The following is a 25,852-nucleotide window of genomic DNA, read 5'->3' as shown; positions in this document are numbered from 1 at the left end:
TGACATGAATAAACTGTAAGTCTACATTTGCTAACTTTTACAAATGTATGTCCTTTGTAACCCCAATCCCTAGGAAGATCATGGCCCTTCAATCCCCATCCTCACCCTGTCCACTTCTCTCATCTTGTTCTCCTGGATTAGTTGTGCCTGGACTGTGCCTTTACATAAACGGAACCATAAAGATGCTTTCTTTTGTGTAATGCTTTTTTACTCAGCATGTTTTTGAGATTTGTCCATGTTGTTACATGAATCAACAGTTTATTTCTTTTTATTGCTCAGTAGTATTCTAATATATGAATAAGTTACAGTATGTTTATTCATTCTGCTATTGATGAACATTTGGATTGTCTCTGGGTTTTGGATATTGTTATAAAAGCTGATATGTATATTCATATGCAAACCTTTATGTGGACATGTTTCTTGTTCTCTTGATGAATACCTAGGAGTGGGATTCTTGGATCATTGGGTTATTGGTTTTATAAGAAATTGCCAGCATTTTTCCATAGTGGCTTAACATTTTATACTCTCACTAACAAGTTTAACAGTCCTGATTGATCTATATAACTGAGAAAGTTTTAATAATGAGGGAAGAAGCCAATAGCAGGAGTGCGTTCCTCCCCTATATTTAGAAACTTGTATGCCCTAATAGGTATACCTACGTATTCTTAGTCTGCTTATTGCTTGATAGTTAATACAGATCTGATTTGTGATCATCAATTCTATTTGATTCTCATTGCAGATTTGGATGTGGTTAGATTGAATATATTCTGATCCTGGGATATTTTCTGTAAAATGACTTTTCTGATATTAGTTTGCTGTGTTTTGTTTTTCTTCTTCCAAAACAAGAGTTTCCTCTAAAAGGAAGACTAGAAAATTTTAAGTTGGGCTAGGAGAATTATGGGTAGTTGATTAAATGTATAAATTCATAGAATAAAACTATGGTGCTAGAATCCTAGACATCTCGTATGTTCAACATGCCTAGCAAGTGACCCCGCGCTTGGTCTGTGGTTTTAACACTGGTGAAATGGGGTTTGGTATACTTTTTGAGACAGTTGTGACTGATTCCCTCCCTGGGTATGGCCACCTTTCCGCTCATGTTTTATTTGGTTAACCCAGGTTCTGCATGATTAGAATTTTCACCCTTCCAGACAGCAGAGATCTGGCCCTCTTGAGGACTTTGTACTGCCTGTTCTGCATTCTGCAGAACCTTTGGGAATTGCACTTCTTTAAAGCATTAGGGATTTATGCACTTTTTATAAATAACTGTCCTTCGTTTTCAAAAGCATGAAGTTATCCTCAGGCAAGCCTGATACTCTTTATTAGCAATGAGGACATTTGTCAGCAAAATGACAGTGTTGCTGGGACTGTCCATCTCAGATGCGTGACACTCCAAAGATAGGTTGATGCCCTGTGCAAAGTAGAAGCAGTGGTGCATAAACCATAGATTTCATTTACTGCTTTCTCGCTATTTGATATTTTCAATCCCATCAATAGCTATTTTCCAAAATCTTGTTACTTTGATGTAATCTGAAAGTGAATTCAGCAACGGCAGGACAACAGACAGCATATTCCATTTGCAGCAGCTCAGGGGGGGCCGTGCCAGGGCAGGGAAAATAGCTTGAGTTATTTCTTGGGGAGTTTGTCCTTAAATTATGCCTGGTCCCAGGCAGCTGTGTGTGATTTCCAGAACTAGCAACTCTAACTTTAGTTCATTTTTATTTCATGGCTTTGGCATTTGTTTTTGCCTCTTTTTTGGTTTGTTTTTGTTTTGCATTTAAAAAAAAAAGTCATCACTGACTTATTCATACATATTCATGCTACATCCTTTTTTGGGTTGCATTTTCACACCATTCCACGCACCATGTAGCTTCCGGCTGGCAAGGAAGACGAGGACACGATCAGAATTGGAGAGGGTGACGAGAGTACTTCCCTGAGTGACCCGCATTTGGAGCAGACTAATAAGGTAGGAACACGGCAGTTAACTCCTTATCCCCTCTACCCCTCTCTGTGCCCAAGCCAGCCGTCTAGTCTGGGATGTGTCCCATGAGTTTCCTGTTCATTCCATCTGTATTGAGTGCCTGCTGTGTGCCTGTGGAGAGCCGAGAGACTAGGTCCCTTCCTTCTCAGAAGTCACTGACTGGGTGGGAGAGCCCGTAATGAAACAGTAAACAAACATATACTTGCAAATAAAAATAGGGCTTTACAGGGAGAGTAACTTTCCTGAGTGACCAGCACCAATGAGAATTTGACTCTGTCCACATTGGATGTTCCTCCAGTCACATTGATACTGAATATTTGGAGCAAACACTCTCTACGTTTGAAAAAGATCCTAAAGATTGGGATGTGGTGGGAGTTAGGAGGCTGCAGATTTGACATTTGCAGCCTTCACAGTGTTCAAGTTCATGGAGTCACGAGTGGGAGATCATTAAAATGTAGATAGTTATGGAGAGCAAAGCTGTTAAAAGGCAGGGCTTTGGAATGAGACTTGATTCTGGGTCTCGGTCAGTATCTCTGTGACCCTGGTTAACCCTTACTTAGCCTCTAAGCCCAAGTTTCCCCATCAATGAAGATAATAACACTTCTTGTTAGACTTGTGATATTTACATAGAAATGCATACTGAGTGCTCAGTAAATGGTAGCGGTTACTATTTTTATTAGTGTATTCTAGACTTTTCCTTCTTGGGAGGTTGCTTATTTAGATGGATTTAGTAACTAAATTGGTGGCACACAAGATCCTATAAATAACAGCTCATTTGTGTAGGTCTTGTCTTTCATTTAAAACCTTAATCAGAAAAACCAAGATGGTAGCACAGGTAAACACCGGAAATTGCTGCCTCCCACAACAAATTCAAAAATACAACTAAAAGACAAAACGGACATCATCCAGAACCACAGGAAGGCTGGCTGAGTGGAAATTCTACAACTAGAAGGAAAGAGAAAAGCACACTTAGACTCAGAGGACGTGCGGAAGTGCAGAGGTATGGAGGCGCACGTGGCAAGGGCTGGCAACTGAGGACGCGGCTGTCTTTTTGAATCAGGGGGGAGTCACAAGCCCCCGACTGCTCTGAACTCCAGTTCCGGGTGAGTCTCTGGGGACCTAGACTCATACGGGGAGAAACTGGACTGTCTGGCACCGGGCAGAACTCGGAACTCGAGGGCGGCTTTCTCTCAGAGGTGCTTGCAGCAATTACCGGGACACTGAGATGCGGGGGGGGGGGGTGGCGGCCTTAAGGCAGGGCTGAGGATCAGCCATAGCTGCTAGCTCCGCCCTGTTGATTCCCTGAGACCCCGCCCCACCCAAGCTGCCGCAGAGGCTTTTGCATATGAATGCCCTGGCCCTTTGCAATCTGAAAATAACCCAACAAACTGCAGCTGGGCCAGACAGACCCAGAACTTCCAAGAGAAGGCCCAAGGCCCCACAGCAGCTTGCATTGCTTCACAGCTGGGCCTCATTTGAGCACCTCCAAACCCCAAACAAGGAAGGGGAATCTGCAGATCTCTTCGTAGCTCCTGCTGGGTAGCCTTAGGCAGAGGCTAAATTAGCACCTCCTTAGATCCAAGAGCCTGTGTACCCAGTGGTCAGAGTGGAACCATCCAATTACACCTCCTCAGATCCATAAGGGAGACACTCAGGGGACAGACTCAGTGAGCACCAAAGCTCCACTGAAGCATGTCTTGCCTCATAAGGGTGTCTTCATCACAGAAGTTCTCCCACTGTAGACACAGCTGATTCTCACAGCCAATTGACCTAGAGGTCAATTCCTCCCAGTGATACTACCTACAACAATCAAGGCTTAACTACAACAAGACTGTGCACAGAGCCCACAAAGGGGTGCACCAAGAGTGTCCACCTCAGGTAATTGGGGAGGCTGAGCCACTGGGCCCTATAGGACACCTAGCACACAAAACCACTCTACCAACACAGGGAAGCATAAAAAATGCGGAGACAAAGAAACAGGTCACAAATGACAGAAATGGAGGAAAGCAAACGACTGGATATAGAGTTCAAAACCACACTTTTTAGGTTTTTCAAGAACTTTCTAGAAACCGCCGATAAATTTAGTAAGACTCTCAAAAAGACTGGTGAGACCGCCGATAAATGTAGTGAGACCCTCAAGAAATCTAGTGAGACCCTTGAGGTTATGAAAAAGGACCAACTAGAAATTAAGCATACACTGACTGAAATAAAGGATATTATGCAGAGTTCCAACAGCAGACTAGAGGATTGCAAGAATCAATTCAAAGATTTGAAATATGAAGAAGCAAAAAACACCCAACTGGAAAAGCAAAATGAAAAAAGAATCCAAAAATACGAAGATAGTGTAAGGAGCCTCTGGGACAGCTTCAAGTGTACCAACATTCGAATTATAGGGGTGCCAGAAGAAGAGAGAGAGCAAGATATTGAAAATCTATTTGAAGAAATAATGACAGAAAACTTCCCCTACCTGGTGAAAGAAATAGACTTCCCAAGTCCAGGAAGCGCAGAGAACCCCAAACAAAAGGAATCCAAAGAGGACCACACCAAGACACATCATAATTAAAATGCCAAGAGCAAAAGACAGAGAGATAATCCTAAAAGCAGCAAGAGAAAGACAGTTAGTTACCTACAAGGGAGTGGCAGCTGATTTCTCTACAGAAACTTTGCAGGCCAGAAGGGAGTGGCAAGAAATATTCAAGGTGATGAATGCCAAGAACCTACAACCAAGATTACTTTATCCAGCAAAGCTATCATTCAGAATTGAAGGTCAGATAAAGAGCTTCACAGATAAGGAAAAGCTAAAGGAGTTCATCACCACCAAACCAGTATTATATGAAATGCTGAAAGGTATCCTTTAAGAAGAGGAAGAAGAAGAAAAAGGTAAAGATACAAATTATGAACAACAAATACACATCTATCAACAAGTGAATCTAAAAATCAAGTGAATAAATAATCTGATGAACAGAATAAACTGGTGATTATAATAGAATCAGGGGCATAGAAAGGGAGTGGACTGACTATTCTTGGGGGGGAAAGGGGTATGCGGGATGCGGGAAGAGACTGGACAAAAATTGTGCACCTATGGATGAGGACAGTGGGGGGGGGGGGCGAGGTGAGGGCGGAGGGTGAGGTGGGAACCGGGTGGAGGGGAGCTATGGGGGGGAAAAAGAGGAACAACTGTAATAATCTGAACAATAAAGATTTAATTAAAAAAATAAAGATCATGAAAAGATATAAAAAATAAATAAAACCTTAATCATTTTACAAGTGTGGAGAGAGGGGTGTGATGGCTAGTGTATATCACCAGCAGTAATGAAGTCGAGGGGAGTTATTTATAGATTGGTAAAGAAATTTACAGCATTGGAAAGGGGGGAAAGAATGCTAATTGCAGCACCTCAAGACATGCCCAGAACAGGCTCTAACTGGATGCATCCTTGGCACCACTCCCCTGGGACCCTCGAGACCTAAGAAGGTGGATCTGGAAATAACATCTCCATGGGAATGAGGAACTTTCCACTTTCCTAATGAGGCAAATCAAAGTTACGCTAATTAGGATGTATCTGTAAAGAGCAAGTGGGCTTTCTGTTTCATAATGGGGAGGCTAAATTGCAGAAGTATATATAAGTGCCCAAAGCACTGGTAATGGCCTGGGTTCTGTGCCCTTCTTAGGAAGAACTTCTAAAGAGTGGGCCATGGGGAGGAGGGGAGAAACATGACGTAGTGGGTAAGACCCGGAGCCACACACACAGGTGAGTTGGTCATCTCATCTTGTTCTCATGGTCACTTTGGGAGGTGGCATTACTGTCCCCATTTTATAGAGGAGGAAACTGATCTAAACATCTTTGTGCTCTTGCCAGAGTGTCTCCCTGCCATGAAGAGACTGTTTGGTGTCCCTCTCTCCCCTCCCTCATTCATGTTCTCTCTGCCTTACTTATACTTGCTTATTCTCTCTCTCCATCCTTTCTCTCTCTTCCACCTGCCCTCTTCCCCTCCTCCAGAGTCCATTATTTGATAAAATACTTTGACTTGCAGATTACTGAGGATTATTCCAAAGGGGGCTGCAAAAATGGATATTTAAGGCACACAGATTCCAATATTTTGGACTACGAGGGAGCCCACATACCTGGCGGCCCTGGAGACCAGAGTCTGGAGGAAGGCGAGCTTATGAACCTGCTTGCCCCTTTCATCAATGAGAAGGCCACGTCGTTACTGGAATCCAGGTAGACATGGGGCCTAGGCATTGCTTTGTCTCTAGTTTGAGGAGAATAAACTCTCATTTTGCTAAATGGATGTAGCTGGCATGTGGTGCTGTGTAATTTACCTGAGAAAGCTCCTGAGATGACTGGGAAGGAGCCTGGCCAGCCATGCAATTAAGTAATCAGGCTGCATGCTAGCGGCTGGGAGGGACTTCAGCACAGCCCATGCAGCCCGTTATAAAGAGGAGAAAGCAAGCTTCCTTTGGAATCATTCTTAGGAGCCCCAGACAGGGTTGTCTGGATGTTGGCGAGAGGAATCAGTCTCAGTGACATGGCTTCTGTTTCCGCAATGGCTGAGAAACTGCCATTGTAGTTGTAACTCTGCTGTTTCATGTTGAGCTTGAACTAAAATTCTCTTCTCATTATATTTGCAGGGAGCCATCCCTGCGTGAGGAGATACTACAGGGTGTTTTTCTTAAAACAAAAACGGAGAAACATTTGGTACATTTGTATTGAAAATTAATCCTTTAGGAGCCATTCCCCCCCCACCCCCCCACCCCCCCCCCCGCCCCCATTCACATTCTTTCTGGTTCATCAACAGCTGTTGTGCTCTCATCTCTCAGTGCCTTGGCCTCTCTGACCACTCCTCAGGGTTGCTCTGAGGAGTAAGAAAAAGTACTGTTTATGGAAAATGGCTGGCATATGGGGTGTGTACAGTGAAAGTTGTCAATTCTCTTTCAGTATAGATGGCGAGATGGAGCTGGTGACTGCCGCCCATGCCTCTTGGCAGGAGTCAGGAACCCTACTCTTTCTATATCCTTTGTGGACTAAGCCTCATGGACGCTTCTTTAGCTAAGAAAAAGGATTGAAGTGTTCTGTGTTTGTGAGCTCAGGCAGGCCAACCCCTCCCTGGTCCTGACATCTGTCTAACATTTTCCAGTGTGAGTCCTCTTGGGACGTGCCCAGTGGCTCTTCTGGTTTATTATCACAGGGAGCTAGGTACCCACAGTCAGTGCTTGAGAAATGGAGGATTTCCTCTACATCAGAGTCCCCAGTGTCCCATCAGAGTGGAAGATGCAACTCTCTCTTTCTCTCTGAGGGCCACCGAGAATGTACCTGGGTGGTGAGAGCTCGGAAAGTTGAGTGGGCGTCGTAGGAGTGGGCAAACTAGGTTGTGAGTGCCCCCTTCTAGTGGACAGGAGCTTCTCTGCTCCGACTGATTGTTGTCCTGCAAACACACGGGCTCAGAGCTTCTGGTCTTTCAGTAGAAGTCCAAAAATTATATTCTAAATCTATTGATTTTTAAAAATTGAGACCTAGTTACAGTTTTAAAGAAAGCACTTTATGGGCCAATAGCCTGCAGGCAAGCTTATGACATCTGAGATCCAGTTCCCTGTTCCCTGTAGGTTCCAGAGATTTACAGGCCAGCACTGGCCAGGCTAGTTATTAGAAAGGCTTTCCTACACAGGCAAACCTGCTGCCCTAGTCTCATTAAGGCTGTCATTCAGAGTGCACCATTGACTTCCATGATGGGGGGAAGGAGGGTCCTGATTCTAAGGGCCCTCTTGCCGACCTGACGGGTCTGCACCCCCTTCTTTAACACACTCTGCCAGGGCCCAAGCTGGCACTTGTAGTAAAATGCCTGATCTCATTTTACCCTCATATCTGCATTGCATGCTGCTAGTCTCGATTTTACAGTGTGGGAGCAGACATTTGGGGACTCGACATTTCCTTAGCTGGTGAATGGCAGAGCCATTGGAGACTTTTCTGGAGGAGTCAGAGAAACACCAATCCTCTACCTGGAATTCCCTCCAGGTGGTAGGTGGTTTTGTACTAGAAAAAGCAGAGTTTGGAGTCAGACAGACCTGTGCTCCAGTTCAGCTGTGTCATTTAGACCTGTGACATCACTCCCCATCTTGGTTTCCTCATCTGTAACGTGCAGGGTGCTGATGCTTATTCATCCCATTGGACATCTTTTTTTTTTTTCTTCCCATTTATCTAATTTATTTTGATATTGTTTTTGTTATTATTGCTTTTGAGTATTTAACTTTTTTTTATTTGCAATTGATTTCTTACTTTTCTATTAATGGACAGATTTCTCTTAACTTGGTTGACAACTCCCACTTTGTGATACCTACCAACATTAAGCTCATAGTAAATACAAACAATTTTATCTTTAATTTTCTGAACTCCATAGGCATTTTTTGAGGATTAAGTGAAATAATGGGTATAGAGCATAGATCCAGGTTGATAGTAAAGTGGGGTTTAGGTGATATTACTGCTTAAATTGTGCCCTACCAACTACTACTACTTTTTCCCACTGCCCTCAGGTAAGATTCATACCAAATGCAAGACACTGGCCAGCCCATGATTCATGCCTCTGAGGTCATTGTGAGCCACCTGATAACCCCGGTGCAGAGCTTTCACAGACTAGGCCTGAGACTTCCCTTCAGCTTTTGAGCTCCTCCACCTTCTAGCCATCCGTAGGCCTCTGCGAGGGCCTATGGGGCTAGCAGAAGAGCTGGGCCCCTGGAAAACACTAATTCAATTTACCATGTGCCAGGATGCTACAAGGAAGCAACATGTCCAGTAGTTACTGTAGTCTAATTAGTTGTCTTGCACTTGACCAACCAGAGCAATTTATTCCCTGGAGGTGGAGTGAAAGGATGGGTGCAGGCCCTGCCTGGCCGGCCCCTCCTCTCCTGCGGTGTTCACTGTGTGTGATCCCAGCCCTCTCTCTAGGCGCTTCCAATTCCATTTGGCTCCATTCCCTGGAGGACATGGTTTAAGATTTTATCACGTCAATGTTTTGGTCTTTGTAGCCAAAAATTAGGTGTGAAATTTGATATCGGAAAATCTAAAAGGGGAGCCCTTGGAGATTATTTTTTAAAAAAGCTGATATAGTCTTGAGCTCTGGGTAATAGAAGTGGGGCAGCTACTCCTGGGCATGGCTGTGTGGAACCAGACAGAGGCGCTGGCAAGTGGTCCACAGAAGTTAGAGGTTAGCACATAAATAGCGGAAGAGACTTGGCATGTGTAGGCTGTGGGGGAAGCAGATTTGGCAAGTGCCTGAATGTACAGTCCATGCTGGAGAGGGAATAGATCTTGGGGTTCTAGACAGGACCCCAGAAACCCAGGGCCCTCCTCAATTCTTCCCTTTCCTTCACCGCCCAAACCTAAATCCTGACCATCTGCCTCCTAAATAGCTCTTTTTTTTTTCATTTATATATTAGCCTTTTATTATGTAGGATACACTGTAGATGAGGCCCCCTAGAAACATAAGAAATGCAAAAAATTCACTGTTAACTCATTCTCAAATTGCCCCCACCTAAAATCAGATTGCCTCCCCCCACCCCCCACTCCCCACCCCGTGGGACGTGTGGTGCACCTTGGGAACCACTGGGCTTGACACTTTTCCTCTCTGAGCTTCATTTCTTTTTTTTTTTCTTTTTCCTTTTTTTATTGCTTAAAGTATTACAAAGGGTATTACATATGTGTCCTTTCCCCCCCCCCGCCCTTGACAATCCCCTGGCCTCCCCTACCCCCCAGTGACTTATGTCCATTGGTTATGCTTATATGCGTGCATACAAGTCCTTCGGTTGATCTCTTACCCCCCTCCCTCCTGCCCCCAACCCTCCCTGGCCTAAATAGCTCTTAATTTGCATACTTCTCACCATCCCTGTTGCCTCCTGTCTGTCCTCAGCTCCCTTCAGATTGCTCAGCATCACTGCAGTAGGCTCCTAACTAGCCCCCAGAGACTCCACTTTTCTTGGGACCCAAATCCTCAGCATGGCCTGCTAGGCGCTCCATGTCCTGTCCTGCAGCTCTGTCAGCACTGCTCCTGCTTCCTGTGCTTCCACCACGCTCCCTTCTTCAGTTCCCAGGATGAGCTGACTGGCCACATCAGTCTTGCATATGCCGAGAACAAACACACCCTCCCCAGACATAGGTTCATCCCTGTTTATCTGTTGCATCCAACCCTTTCCTAAGACCTTGACTTGACCAGCTACTCATGTTACATGTGCTCCTATGACAGATCCAATTATCATCACTAATTTCAAAATGAGCACTCAACATTGCAGCTTCTCTTCTCCCCTCCCTGACTGACGACCTTGCCTTATACTTGACTGAAAAAAAACTCAAGCTGTTTCTCTTTTCCCACCAGTGCTGCCAGCTTATGTGCTTTTATATCCACAAGCTCTGACTCCTGTTGGAATGGAAGAAAGGAATAGCCTGCTCCTGTCCAAAACCATTGGGCCTCTCTTTTCTGCATCATTTGTATTTTCCTATTATGAATCATCACCATTAGCATAAGACATGCATTAATATCAACCATTTGGGAGACATTCCCCCTGCACCCTCCCTTCCCCAGTTTTACTCCAGCTACTGCCCATTTCTTTCTTCCCCTCAAAGGCAAGTTTTCTTGGAAGACCTGTTCACATTCCCTGTATCCACGTTCTTTCCTTGCATTCCCTCTTTATCTCATTCCCAGGGCTTTCATACCTTTCACGGCACTTACCAAGGTCAGTGACAGTCTCCAAGTTGTGAAGTTCAGCTGCCAGGGTCAGCCTTTATCAGCAGCAGCTGGCCACTCTCTGTGGTCTCTATTCAAGCCCTCCCTCCCTCTTTTCTTCTGCCTCACCAGCCTTTCAGCCTCCTTTGCTGGCTGTTGAATGTTGAGTGCCCCGGAGCTGTGTCCTTAGCCCGTTTCTCTCTCTGTCTTCCCTCTCCCATGGCTTTAGAGTACGCTTTGGGACTTTTAAATGTATACCCACAGCTCAGACTTCTCCGGGTCATACTGTCAGCTGTCTCCTTGACATTTCCACCTGTCCAAAACCAAACTCCCTGTTCTTATCTTTCTCATGTCAGTTAGCAGCACTGCGATCTATCTAATTAGTGTAGCTGAAAGTCTAGTTTCCACAATCCCCATATTCATCAGCAAGTCCTGTTGATTCCACCTTCAACGTGCATCCCTAATTCAGCCACTTCACATCTTTTCTGCTTCCCTCCGAGGAAAGCAGGCTCCAGTTCTTGCCTGGACTCGGCATCCTAGCGGAAGATGACTTTAGGAACCTGGGAAGAGTGCAGTGCTTCTTCGGAGTCAGAACAGCCCGAGTGCCAGTCACTGCTCTGCACGTTACCAGGGGATCTTGACTCTTTACAAGCTCATTTCTTCACCAGTAAAATGGGGTTCACATTAGCCCCCATCTCACTGTCTTCCTCTGATGACTAAATGTACTTAGTGTATTTAAAGGATCTGACACCGTAAGTGCTTCGTAAACATCAGTCCTTTCCCTTATGCCTTCTGTGTGACCAAGTTGCTCAGGAAGGGCATGGAAACAGTGCTCAGGGCTCTGACAAGATCCAGGGACTGACCACTGAAAAGGTCCTGACTGCAGTGACAGCTTAATGAATCTGCTGTTCAGGTTTCCAGCGAAGGAACACTTGAAATGCTTTACTTAACAGCACAGCACTTTAGTATATTATAATGGCCTCTTTCACCACCTTTTACTACCCATTTGTAAAGTCTTTTTCCTGGGTTTTATTGTGTGTTGTTTGGTCTTGAGTAATGGTCCTCCTTTGGCTAGCTGAATAGCAATTGTCATTATTTTTAATCTATATTAAGGGAAGGAGAGGAAAGGAAAATTTAGTTTAACGTGCTTAAAATACCAGAAATATTTCTAAAGTCTGAGTTTACTGAATTTTAAGATAGTTTGTGTAGTCTAGATGATTTCATATTAAAAGTGAAAAACGTACCATACATTTTAATTTTCTTTTTTATACTTTTATTTTTTGCTCTGTTTTAGTGAGCTGCAGCTGTTTCATTTGAGTTGAATTGACTCTGCCCCAGAGCTAGATGATCAGAATCCAGAGATGAGTGAGACCGTGCCCCTGCCCTCAGAGGGCTCCGTGGGGAAGATGAAACACGGGCTCCTGCTACTTCTAGTGGCAGCAGAGATATAGGCAAGGGAAGCCCACGGTGTGTTAGAGGTGTTGGTAGTTGTAGTCTCACTGTCCCACGGGTTTTTAGAAGTAAGGCAGGCGGGAGAAACTGCAGAGAGAGGAAGAGGGATCTAACACCGATGATGGCCTGTTCTGTCCTCTCTCTCTACTGACTGCACTACTTCATCCTGCCCCACATCTTTCTCCCGGAAGAAGCAACCGCTTTCCAATCTTGTCCCAACCCTCTACTTCCTTTTCTCATAATTATCTGTCTCAATTTTATAACCTCCTCTTCTTTTCTTTATGAATTTCTTTTTCTCTTATATTTTGAGACGATTTAAACATGCTTATTTTAAAATTCTTCTTCAGATTGCTTTGTTATTTTTATTTCCTTGAGTGTGAATTCGCTTTGTTGGCTTGTTATCTGTCTTTGATCATAGTGGGTTTTGTTGGCAAGTTTGGTTTGCCTGTGTTAAGCCCTGATCAGTCCCCCACCCTTACTCCTCCCTGCATGGTGGTTTGCCTCAACTTGACTTTCTAGATCTTACTGTAGGGTTTATGATATTTGCATGGCTCTTCTACTGTTGGAGTGACATTTCTGGTCCCACTGCTTTCTGCAAATGCCCCTTTCTCATGACTTTGGGCTCTACTGTTTCTGACCTTTGAATAAATTTCGTCTTGAATTTGAATCCTGTAGTGCACCTGAAAACATTTTTGTTGTTCTGTATTCTTGCTGCCCTTTACATGTGTTTAGAACAGAGTGGAGGGGCTCTTGTGTGTACTGATACCATCCTCTGGACAGGAAACCTCTCCATTCATTCTTCACACCACAGCCTGCCTGAGCCATCTTTCCAGAGCTCGTGTGACTGTGATGCTCCCTCGCACAGAGCCTCGCAGTGGCTCATCCTTCCTTACCATGGCTGGTTCTCACACCTCACTTTCCAGCCTCATCTCCCTGTTCTCCAGTGTGTCTTGGCTCTATTCAAATGTTTTCCATGCTCACAGTATTCCATTTTCCTTCCCCCTGGCTAGGCTTTGTCAACTCTGGAATAGTTTAATGACATTCTTCCTGCTGCCGTGGTCTGGACACCTATGATTGTTGTTCTGTAGCTTTCGGAAACTTGCACAGTGCTGTGATCTGCTTTTTACCCTGTGGAGGAAGGACTATGTACATGCCTGTCTCCAATAGCAGGCTCAGTCCTCGCAGGCAATTTTGTACCCCCAGTGCCCATTACAGTGCCTGGCACAAGAAATACCTCACAAGGGATTCTTCTCGAACTACTCCACAGTCTTTTACATGCTGGCTTAGTTTGAGTTCCCGGGAAAGCAGAACCTGAGATGAGGAGTTGGGTACAAGTAGTTTATTTGGGATGTTGATTCCAGGGAGTAGGAAGGAGGGGTCAGGGAAAGGAAGATAGAAATGGAGGCAAAGCCAATAAGGATACATAATTGCTCTAGTTACTGCTGTGGATAGCTGGGGCTCAGTCCTACTGTCCACCCCCTGAGGGACAGCACAGACCATGCCTTAGTGTTTTCCCTCCAAAGGATGGGAGCCTGGGACATTCACTCAGCAGCTCTCTTCCCCACTGCTTGAGTGTTTCCCCCACGTACGAACTGGTCCACACTTTCCCACTGCCCTGCTGGCTGGCTCAGCAAGCTCTGGGAAAAGTCCCAAGGCGGCAGAGAGATGCAGGAAGCACTTGAGGTGGGACTGTGCATGTCTGTGAGAGCTGTCCGTGCACACAGCTGTAGCTGGAGTCCGAGGGAGGCTAAGGGCACTGGCAAGGGGCAGAGAAAGCATCTGCTTACCCATACACTCTCGTTTAATCCTCGTAGCTGTCCTGTGGAGGAAGACTTATTTTCAAAGAATCACAGTTAGATTTCAAACCACTCTTGTCTGATATTAGAGCCACTGCTCTTTCAATTAAGAGCAGTTTACAGCATCCCGTTATTCAATGCCTAGTTACTGAGCACCAGTCATGCACCATGATGGACCAGGGCCAGTCCGTGAGGACACCTTGGGAAAGTTGGTAGGGAACAAGGACATAGCAGGAAGCTTAGTTTTCCCACTTCTTTCTCTTTTGGAAAAACAGGCCGGACCTTCTGAAAGTGCTGCGTGAACTGCTCCTGGAACGAGTCTGCTTGCCAGAGCAGGAAGCTTCCGGAGAACACCTTGAGGCTGAAACTGAGAAGACACTTAAGCAGATGGCTGTTCAGCTAAGAGGTGAACTCAGACAATTCATCCAAGCCAGCTCCTTTTCCAAGCCCCACGATGAGCTGAAGTCACCTAGGGGCGGTCAGCTAGTAAAGGTGGAGGCCTCGTCCAGGGTGGAGCTGAAAGATGCCTCGGTGCAGACCATGGCCACGGAGCATGACCCGCTCAGATTCAAACACGAAGGCACGAGAGAGGCTTGGGAAGAGACACTGCCAGCTGCCGCATTCAGCACCGGGTACCAGCCGGAGACGGCAGGGCGTCAGGCCTGTCCTCTTTCCTTCCCCCATGGGGCTGACAAAGTGAGTTTCTCCATACATTACTTATGTTATACAAACAGAACACTTAAATTCACCTGTGTTTGTCTAAAACTGGATTTATATAAAACCCGGTGTCCCCCTCTACCTGCACTTATCCTGCCTCTACTTAGAGGTGTGTGTCTGTCCTAACTTTCCCTAAAGTATTACTATCGTTTCCCCTTTTCCTTCCTCATCCCAGCCCTATCTTATTTGTTTATCACACACACACTGTATATGAAAAGACACTGCTATTATATTAACGGTACTTGAGATGCAAATTTGTGCAATTTGGCTAAAATAGAAATGCTCTCATCTGCCCCAGCTCCTTTAGTTTGTACCTACATATTAGGAAAACTAGGTCTCCCAACCCCCATTTGTGTGGGAGATATCATTCTATATTCAGGAAGTTTGGGTAATTGAATGAACTTAATTTCCCCGAATGTATTGAAAATCTTTTTTAGTTTAGAATTATCCTTTTTGCTTGTGTCTTCAAAACAAAGGTAAATGTGCTTATTTTATAGTGTCTGTTCTGTGTGCCAGAATTGTGCTAGATATCTGTGCATACATCATCACATTTAATTTTTCTGTGAAAGGCTCAGAAAATTGTCCAGAGTGACTCAGCTGTTAAGAAGAGGAGAAGCGCCCGACCGGCGTGGCTCAGTGGTTGAGCGTCAACCTATGAACCAGGAGGTCAGGGTTCGATTCCTGGTCTGGGCATATGCCCAGGTTGTGGGCTAGACCCCCAGTGTGGGGTGTGCAGGAGGCAGCCTATTGATGATTCTCCTCTCATCATTGATGTTTCTATCTCTCTAGCCCACTCCCTTCCTTTCTGAAATCAATAAAAATATATTTTTAAAAAAGAGGAGGAGAAGGATATAAAACTGAAGTCCTATTTTAGAGGTAGGCAGGGCTGTTATAAACCTGCCTTTCTCAGGAGGGGTGGAGCCCTCTTATCACCACAGTGGCCTCCATTCTATGCAAAGTAGAAGAAAATTTAATGATTTTCTTTGTGGTCTTTGGTTAGTCAATGAATCAGTAATCCTAAGGCTTACACCAGAACTCGAGGTATCTTGTTGAAAAGAACATCATTGCAGTGTAACAGTTAAATAGGAGGTGGATATAATTCCGGTTGTTTAGTTTTAGAAGCAAGACAATGGACTTTACAGATATACCCGTGATTACATCGGGCCTGACATTTAGCTACTTTGAGTCCTTGTGTAAGTCACCCGATCTTTCTCAATGACTTGAATGGGATCAGTGTGACCTAGAACCTGAGGCTGGCATGATAGCTAAATGAGGTCATGTGTGGCCGTGCCTTGCACATGGTAGGAGCTCAGTGTGTGTGCTTTCCTGTTCCCTGCCATTGCCAGGTGAGAAGTTTCATGACATTAATAAGGTGGTAGGTGGGAATCTGCTCAGCGTCCATAAGGTAGCATTTTCTGCAGTGTTATTTTAGAACCGGCATTAGGTTGACTGACAACAGTCTTCCAGCCTGGAATTGGCTTTGGCATTTGTGCGTTTGCAGATATCTTTTCTGCTGCCATCTGACACACAGATTTGGATCCAAGAATAAAGATTGGTGGAGACAGAGGACCAAGCAAATGACTGTTATTTTCCAGTCCTCTATGATGAGGCCTCCACCTCCTCCCGAATAGTCCCTTCACCACTACAGGTGCTCTTGTCCTTGAACCTGTTCTCTCTCTTCTCTGGAATTTCAGGGCAGAAAGGGCCTCACTTTTCTTAACTGAGCAGTAGAATCTGAAGAGCTTGTTTGAGGTCTGTCTGTCCAACCTTGTTGTATGACATTGTCTGCTTGTGCATCTCAGTTCTTTGTCTGGAAAATAGGCATGATAATATCTATTATTCTCTGAGCTCTGGGAATACAGTTTACTTGAGGATTCTGGGAGAATGCCTGAAAGCATTTTATATCCTAGAATGTGAAAGAAGGGGTTTTTCTTCTTTTCTTCTTGAGAGACCTTGCTGATTTTCTGATTCCCAGGGTCCCAAATATTTCTTGTTTTCCTCTCCGGTTCCTTCTCCACCACTTAAAAAATAAAAAGTAAAATAGCTTTACTTAACTATAATTCATTTATCCTCCAATTCATTCATTGAACGTATATAATAAAGTGGGTTTTGAAAAATATATTCATAGAGTTGAACAACCATTATCATAATTAATTTTAGAACATGTTCATTATTCCAAAGAAACCCTGAACCCATTAGCAATCATTGCCCATTTCTCCACACCTGTCTACCCCTAGCTGTGCCTGTTGGGGATTTTTATATAAATGGAATCATAGAATATGTGTCTTTTGTGACTGGCTTCTTCCATTCAGCGTAATGTTTTTAAGGTTCATACATGCTATAATCTGTATCACTACTTTATTTCTATTGCCAAACAATAGTCTGCTGTGTGGATATGGTACATTTAATTTGATAGGCATCTTGACTGTTTCCACTTTTTGGCTATTATGAATAATGTTGCTATGAACTTTGATGTGTATGTTTTGGTGAGTATACATGTTTTCATTTCTCCTGGGTTTATACCTAGGAGTGGAATTGCTGGGTCACAGTAACTCTATGTTCAACCTTTTGAGGAACTACCAGACTGTTCCTAGTTTACATTTTCACCAGCAGTGTGAGGGGTGCAGTTTCTCTACATCCTCACTAATACGTGTTTTATTATCTTTTTTTATTATCTCTGCCCTAATGAGTAGGATTGGCAGTATTTCATTGCAATTTGATTTATATTTCCTGATGACTAATGATATTGAGCATCTCTTCATGTGCTTATTGGCCATATGTGTTTCTTCTTTTGAGAAATGTCTATCAGATCTTTTGCCCATCTTTTAATTGAGCTATTTGTGTTTTTATTATTGAATTTAATAGTTCTTTTTAAGATTTTTAATTGATTTTTAGAGAAAGAGGAAGGGAGAGGGAGAGAGAGAGAAACATTGATATGAGAGTGAGACACTGATCGCTGCCACCTGCATGCCCCCTACCAGGGATCAAGCCTGCAATCCAGGCATGTGCCCTGACTGGGGAATTGAACTGGCAACCTTTGGGTGCACTGGATGACGTCCAATGAACTGAACCACACGGGCTAGAACTTAATAGTTCTTTATATATTCCAGATTCAGTCCCTCTCCTTAGAGTGTGAATATGTTTAAAATTCTCCCACTTGAAAGGCACCCTTTTGGCCTCTTAAGTGATTGTTTGCATGTTTATTTTACAAGTCGTTATTGAGTACCCACTGAGTACTAGTTCTTGTGCTGGAAGCTGTGAATAGAGTGTGACCAAGAAATGCGCAGTCCCTGAACCCTAGAGCTTGTAGGCCAGAGCAGAAGATAGACAAAGAGCAAGAATTGCATAGGCATCTATATATATAAAAGCCTAAGCAACCGTTAAGACCAGTTGAACAAACGACATGTCTGCCAGTCTCTATGACATGCACTGACCACCAGGAGGCAGATGCTCAATGCAGGGCCGGCTGGCCAACCTCCCACAGTCCCTCCCCCTAGCCGGCCAGCCCCGATTGGCCCCGATCGGCCCCGATCACCGGCCAGGCTGAGGGACCCCACCGGTGCACAAATTCGTGCATCGGGCCTCTAGTTTAATTATAATGGTACTAATGTTCTCTCAGAAGAATCATAGGCGGCAGTGAGTGTAAGACCGGGAGATCTGACCTGGTCTTGGAAATCAAAGCTCATTCTCCTGAGCAAGGCACATTTGAGCGGAGTCCTAATGAACGTATTGGGATTAGTGGGTGAAGTGGGGATGGGCAAGAATGAGTTCTAGGCAGAGGAGACAGCGTACACCAAGCTCTGAGTGGAAAGAGCTTATGATTTTGAAGAACTGTTAGAGGGTGAGTATTTGGCAGTGAGGAAGTGAGAGAAAGGGAGGAACTCAGGCTGCAGGTCATGCTCAGTGTGAGCTGTGGTCAGGACTTGGACCTTTGTCATAAGGGAACTGGGAAGCAGTAAAATAGTTTAAGCAGAGGAGAGGGATGGTAGTCTGCCTTTTCTGTTGCAGCATGGAGAGTGGATTAGAAAGGGCAGGAGTGAGTGTTGGGAGGACCACTCAGAAGGCTGTGGCAGTGGCCTTGTGAGGGCGTCCTGGAGTTGAATGGTGGTAGTGGAGGATGAAGGGAGTGGAAAGAATTCAGAGACAACTTGGGAGGTGGAATTAATGGAACCTGGTGAGTGATGAAAGTGTGTGATGAATGTAAAGGGAAGTTTAAAAAGGACGCCCAGGTTTTGGGTTGTGCTGTAAGTGGATGTTGGTGTGATTCACCAGGACAGAGACTTTTTAAGTGATGTAGCTTTGGGCACATGGGATGATGGTATTGAAGAGTTGAGTTCTCAGTTGACTTTGGAGTGTCCGTGAGCCGTTGAAAATGAAGATGTCTAGGATAGGCAGGTCCTGAGCTTTGAGCCTGGGACATATTTATTGGATTAGTGACTCAGTAGCCACTGAAAACTGTAGTAAGAGGTGGTGCTAGTGGACTAGCAGGGGTGGGAGGCAGATTGGCCTAGATTGAGGTATGGGTGGAAGTGAGGAAATAGGCCAGGAGGAAGAAAATGTTTCTCAGAAGATTTTGTTGCAAAAGGACTGCCATATATTGAACATCTGGAATGTCTAGAGAGGGTCTGTGGGTCAGGGCCAAGAGGGTGTCGAGCAGGAAAAGCTTGGCACTTGATGGTCAGAGGAGGGACTTACCAAGATACAAGCTCTGCAGACTGGGAGGCAAACACAGATGCCAGTATAGGAACCAGAAGTCTGGATAGCGGTTTGAATTCAGATTTATAAGATTGGCCATGAGACTGTTGATTATGCGACTGCAGGAAGTATATTCACTGTGTCTCTGTGTATGTTTTCAGGATGCTAAGAAGTCCCGTTTGCCCATCCTGATAAAACCATCCCAGTCAGTAGGAAGTGTGTATCAGCTCCCAGCCACGCAGGAGGTGGTGGCCCAGCTGCAGGCCCAGATCTTGGAGCTGCAGGGGGAGCTGAAGGAGTTTAAAATTCGCAACAAGCAACTTCACCAAAAGTTAATTCTGGCTGAAGCAATGATGGAGGGGAGCCCAGCGCCAGACAAAACGCTACAGAAAGGTAAGCACCTAGAAAAATGCCTTCTCCGCAAGCTAGATGAACGACCCGATTGAACTGCTGGAAATGTCAGCCTTGTTGTTTAGAATTGCAATAAGTTCGAGTATAAATTTCATGAATTGCAGTGATTAATCTTGACTCTTGACAAATACACAATTGAGGGAACACAATAAGGAAAATGAATCTATTGTTTTCACTTTATTCTGAGTCTGGATACAGGGACTTGTGGTGCTCACAGGTCTTGCGAGGTCACTGCTCCCCTCACTTGGGATTGCCTGCGGTGCCCTAGACGTGATGACTTGAACCTGGACTTTTTTTCTGGCTTCGTCTGTGGATTTTTAGAATGCTCTGTAGCCAGAGGTATTTTCCATATAAATTTAGGTTCTATCTTGGATTTACCATAGTTTCGGTTTCAAGATAAGTTGGCCTTTGGCAGGATTACTCTTCTCTCCCTCCCTTCCTCCTTCCTTCCCTTCTCTTAATCCATCCATCTACCCATGCAGGCATCTATTCACTGGTTCAGTGGATGTCCCTGAGCATTTGCTGTGCCCCGGCCTCATGCAGTGGGTAAGGAGAGAGAGGAATGAGAGACCGTCTCTGCCTTCCGAGAACTCCAGGTCTCATGGGATGGGCGCAGATAATTAAATGAACATGGGTCGTGGGTCGGGAGGAGGGTGCACTTCAGAGAGGAAAGATTTTATGGCAAAGCTGACTCAGCCAAACATAGGCCTGGCACTTTGTCCAGGCCTTGCCATTTGCACTTACCAATGTTTTTATTTCTTGTTGAGACCCCAGGGTGCCTCAACCATGTGCTACTTCCTTCCAGAGTTTCCCAGAAGATCCTGGGGCCTCTCTGTCGGGAAAGGTGGGCATGAGTTTATGGAAATCATTTTCTCACTCATAGTTATTTGAGAGCCCGGACTTCAACCATTTCAGACAAGCTGCAGTGTATTTATGCTTTTTATGTCCTGTTATGGCAGCTCAATAGATTAATATTATCTCATAAATTGCATTTTGCCTCCCCAGTGTTTTTATTTCCGTGTTGTATCTTGGTGTTCGTCTCAGTATTTGTTGGCAGGAGGGTGGTTCCCATGGTTAAATTCACTTTTTAGAACAGTTGCTCTGAGGAAGAGGTTGGATTGAGAGGTAAGAGGGAAGACTGCAGTCAGGGGGCTTGTTAGGAAGCCCTTGCAGTGGTCTCAGCTTAGCAGTGCTTCGAGGAAGGACAGAGGGGATGGATTTCAGCACAGGAGATCCATTGACATAAATGTGCTTGATTTTCAGACTCTGAAATTGACCAACCCAATGACCTTGCCGTCTTGCCAACATGCAAAGAGAATCCTTCTGAAGATTTTCAGAGCCCAACTTCAGTAGCTACTTACCTGAATTCCAAGAGTCAGCTTTCCACTGAAATCAGTGTGATTGGAACCGATCAGTGTAAGAACATCGATACCTCAAATGATACAGAAAACTTGAAACAGAAAATCTATGACTTGGAAACTGAGCTCGAGGGCTACCGGAATTTCATATTTCAGCTTCAGAAGCATTCCCAGTGCAGTGAGGCCATTATCACAGTTTTGTGTGGGACAGAAGGGGCTCAGGATGGCTCCAACAAGGCCAAGGGTCATACTGATGAAGAAGAAATGACCTTTTCAAGTTTGCACCAAGTACGTTATGTGAAACATATGCAAATCCTCCATCCGCCGGACCCAGAGATGGCTGATGGCAGGATGCTGGAGAGCCTTGAGCAACAGCTGGTAGACCAGGAATGTGAGCTGCAGAAGGAGCACAATTTGAACATGGAACTTTTCAGTGACGTGCATGACCTGCAGAATAAGTTCAGAGATCTCTCGCCCTCAAGGTACATCCCACTGTTGAAGCCTGCAGTTTCCTTATGTTGCCACTAGGTTGAAGCCAGTGAGCTGAAAGGGGCCATGAGTAGGGTGTGTACTGTGGAAGGCTTGGTGCTGGGGGTGAAGGTAGCTAGGCCCTGCCCAGAAGTGAAATGTGAGGCCACAGAGAATAGTGCCTGCACACATGCAAGTCTTGCATCCTCTGCAATTGTCAGGGCAGATTTTGCCTTCCTCTGGTTAGGGCCTCAGTAAACATTTTATACCAGTTGCTTGTGATTAGTAGTATGTTTGCTGAATGGCAGTGTTCACTTCTGGACTCTATTACTGGCTTTTACTTACTGTGTTGCAGAACTGAAAGATGTCCTAGGCAGGTGGGAAGAATATAAATATTTTCCATATCTTTACCATTTAAGTTCATCTTAAAGAAACAAGCCAGTGTTAAAAGAGAAGAATTCTTAGGTCATGAAGATACGTTTTATGAGCCTAGATACATACAGCTTTGCTTCATGAGATCTGGCAAAAATGGGATCATTTGTAAAGTTGACCTTCATTCGTCACTAATTGAGTCAAACACATAGTTCTGACTTGTCAGGAGCCAGAGTGAATTTTTTAAAAAAAATATATTCTATTGATTTTTTACAGAGAGGAAGGGAGAGGGACAGAGAGTCAGAAACATCGATGAGAGAGAAACATCAATTAGCTGCCTCCTGCATACTCCCCACTGGAGACGTGCCCGCAACCAAGGTACATGCCCTTGACCAGAATCGAACCTGGGAACCCTGAGTCCGCAGGCCGACGCTCTATCCACTGAGCCAAACCGGTCAGGGCCAGAGTGAATTTTTCAAGACTTCCAAACATTGAGATTGAAGGAAGCTTGTATTTATTGAAAGGCTGTTGTGTCAGACCTTCCAGTGGGCACTTTTCTTATTTAACCCGCAAAATCACCTGAGGAGGAGTTATTAAATATGTTTTCATAGATGAGGAAATTGAGCCTCATAGAGGTTGCCCAGCCCACAGTGACCATTCTAATACTTGTGTTCTTTCTCATCCATTCAACTGGCCCCCACCTGCAGTACTGCAGTCACATGATTATATGTGCAAATTGGGGGCAGGTGGTCACCAGTCCCACACACTGTCGTCATTTTAGGGAGGAGGAACATGTTGACCTGAGGGCTCGGTGTCTGCCAGCTGCTCTGGAGCCAGGTTACTGTGGCCACAGTTTCTGTGAGCCATGGTTTCCTCAGTGCCTCCCAATTCCTGAGTCTTACTAGGAAGCCCAGTACAGTGGCATAATAGGGTGTGGGCTCTGAAGGCAGAGCTGTGTTTGAGTTAGAAATCTTCACCATTGAACTAACTTTGTGTCTCTGAGAGTCAGTTCCCTCTTCTGTAAAAGGGGATGTTCATACATTTGTTGGAAGATTGGGAGGATCAGATAACTTATTAAAAACACTTACTATAGTGACTAACAAACACGTCATAGACCCTCCATGAATGATAGTTAGGATCCTGACTATTCCTTGACCTTTTGGTTGAGATGAGAGAGTCCTGTCTTTGTTTTCCTGCCTATAGTTTCTGTTTTGTTCTTCATGGAATTTGTGGAGGGTTCCTTGTCCCTTGGGCACTTGTTTCTATAATTCGGAATGGGATTTTTGAAGAGTGTATGGATCTGATTGTTCTCTTGAGTCCTTGCCAATCTTACTTTAATTGGGGGCTTCATAAGGTTAAAAATATTGCAGAAGAACCTTTGTTCCAGCATTTGTTAGCTGTTTTGAAATTGAAGGAGTGACCTTGTACAGTTTCAATTTTTCTAAAAGTATATATACGTGTACAGCTGCAGGCTTTTAAAAATTGTGCTCTGTCATTTTTCCAATTAGTGTTAAGGTCACAAAAATTCAATTCTAAAATGGCACACGCATTTTCTTTCCCCCCTTTTATCAGATACAATTCATTAGTTCAGTCCCAAGCCAGGGAGCTCTCCCTTCAGCGGCAGCAGATCAAGGATAGCCATGACATCTGTGTCATTTATCGTCAACACATGAGCACCATGATTAAGGCATTTGAGGAGCTGCTGCAGGCCAGCGATGTGGACTACTACGTGGCTGAGGGCTTCCAGGAACAGCTGAATCAATGTGCCGAGCTGCTCGAGAAATTGGAAAAGCTGTTTCTCAATGGTAAGTGGGGCGAGGCACTCGAGTCTTAAGGCACATCAGTAATCGACCCGGGACTTCTTGGAGGGCCCAGGAGGAACTGACTCCTTGGCCCCACATACCTTCCACCCTGTGCTCTGATGAGGTGACAACAGGACCACATTGACTGCTTCTTTCTCTTGGTGACCGTTCCACTGTTCCAACCTGGGGCCCTGCCTTGGGCTGGCTGGTGGGGCACATAAGTGAAGCCAGCGGGGAGGTGCTGCCCCTCAGCACCTGCCACATGGTGGTTGGTTCATCCATAAGAGAAGACAGAAATTGGGGTGTTTTGTTGTTGTTGTTTTGGTAAAAAACACATGAGTTTTAAATAATGGCAACAACAAATAAACCGAAAAACCCCAAACTGTTTTTTTAAAATTTATTTTTATTGATTTCAGAGAAGAAGGGAGAGGGAGAGAGAGAGAGAAACATCAGTGATGAGAGAGAATCATTGATCGGCTGCCTCCTGCACACCTCCTACTGGAGATCAAGCCCGCAACCCGGGCATGTATCCTTGACTGGAATTGAACCCGGACCTTTCAGTCCACAGGCTGATGCTCTATCCACTGATCCAAACCGGCTAGGGCTGAACTTTTTATTGGTTAAAAAATACATTCAATTGGATGGGTAGGAAGAGATCAACCAAAGAACTTGTATGCATATATGCATAATCCATGGACATAACAATAGGGCTGTGAAGGCCTGGGAGTGAGGGAAAGGGGGCGGGAGGGCACTAGAAGAGGTCAATGGAGGGGAAAAAGGGGACATATGTAATACTTTCAACAATAAATATTATATATTTCTATATATTCAGAGGCCAGAGGTGGTCAGAAGAGGGATGAAAGAAAACCTTTGCTAACCATTTGCCATATGCTAGGTACTTTAATAAATATTACTAGTTTAATAAATACTACTATTGTAAAATGTTTTTAAAAAATAATTTGCAATTTTCTGAGACTACAACAAAGAACTTCTGTATAACATTCATGCAGCCTTATCAGTGGTTGGAATTTTGCCACATTGCTTTATCATTCTCTCTCTCTACACACACACACACACACACACACACACACACATACACACACACACACACACTGAGTGGCCAGATTATTATGACCAGACGTTTGTAGGCAAATTAGCTATAATTTCACGCTGAAGTTGCTAGAGGGCCAGACCATTATAAATAGGGAAGCAGGTTGTTTACCACGACAGTAGAAATGATTTTTTTCTGAAGATATGGGTAAGCAACGCGATTTAACAGCCTTTGAACGTGGATACACACACACACACACACACACACACACACACACACACTGAGTGGCCAGATTATTATGACCACCCCATCAGTACTTGGTTGGGCCACCTTTTGCCTTCAATACTGCGGCGATTCTTCTTGGCATTGACTCTATGAGATGTTGAAAGGTGATGCGAGGAATCTGACACCATGCCTGATGAATAGCACTGTCCAGTTCTGTGAGATGTGATGGTTGTGGAACCAGCTGCCTGGTTCCCACAATTGCTCAATTGGATTGAGATCTGGTGATTGTGGGGGCCACCTAAGCAAGGTAAACTCTCCCTCATGTTTTTGAAACCACTCCTGCACAATACGAGCACCGTGGCATGGCGCATTGTCTTGTTGGAAGAAGCCATCTCCATTGGGATATGCCATCAACATGATAGGATGAACTTGACCAGCAACGATACTTAGGTATGTTGTGCTATTCAGACGTTGTTCCACACGAATTAAAGGGCCCAAATCATGCCAGGAAAACATGCCCCACACCATAACACTGCCCCCACCAGCTTGAAGGGTTGTACTCATACATGTGGGGTGCATGCCTTCATGCTGTTTCCACCAAATTCTCACTCTGCCATCTGCATGATGCAACTGGAAACGTGATTCATCGGACCACATGACTTTTTTCCAATGCTCAACTGTCCAATCCTTGTGTTCCTGTGCGAATTGGAGACGTTTTATCTTGGTAACTGCAGACAGCAAAGGTGTTCAAACAGGCCTTTGGCTTCCATATTCCATATGCTGCAGTGTACGGCTAATTTGCCTACAACGTCAGGTGG

At 44.7% G+C, this 25,852-nt stretch overlaps 1 protein-coding gene across 3 annotated transcripts in view; it reads left to right on the top strand.

The window, feature by feature from the left end:
* CDK5RAP2 (CDK5 regulatory subunit associated protein 2) overlaps nucleotides 1-25,852 on the top strand; it is a 157,729-nt gene that overhangs the window by 91,780 nt on the left and 40,097 nt on the right. For all 3 annotated transcript variants that reach the window (XM_070430795.1, XM_070430794.1, XM_070430796.1), the window contains 6 exons: nucleotides 1,868-1,963; nucleotides 6,011-6,198; nucleotides 14,211-14,631; nucleotides 19,509-19,740; nucleotides 21,022-21,598; nucleotides 23,529-23,761. In XM_070430795.1, coding sequence (XP_070286896.1) covers nucleotides 1,868-1,963; nucleotides 6,011-6,198; nucleotides 14,211-14,631; nucleotides 19,509-19,740; nucleotides 21,022-21,598; nucleotides 23,529-23,761 — 1,747 coding nt within the window. The remainder of the gene's footprint in view (nucleotides 1-1,867; nucleotides 1,964-6,010; nucleotides 6,199-14,210; nucleotides 14,632-19,508; nucleotides 19,741-21,021; nucleotides 21,599-23,528; nucleotides 23,762-25,852) is intronic.

This window comes from Myotis yumanensis, unplaced genomic scaffold (genome assembly GCF_028538775.1).
Source record: "Myotis yumanensis isolate MYYU_CA2020_CCGP unplaced genomic scaffold, mMyoYum1.0.hap1 SCAF_12, whole genome shotgun sequence".
NCBI lineage: Eukaryota > Metazoa > Chordata > Mammalia > Chiroptera > Vespertilionidae > Myotis > Myotis yumanensis.
The sequence above is the reverse complement of the archived record's forward strand: the minus strand, read 5'-3'. Positions and strand labels throughout refer to the sequence as shown.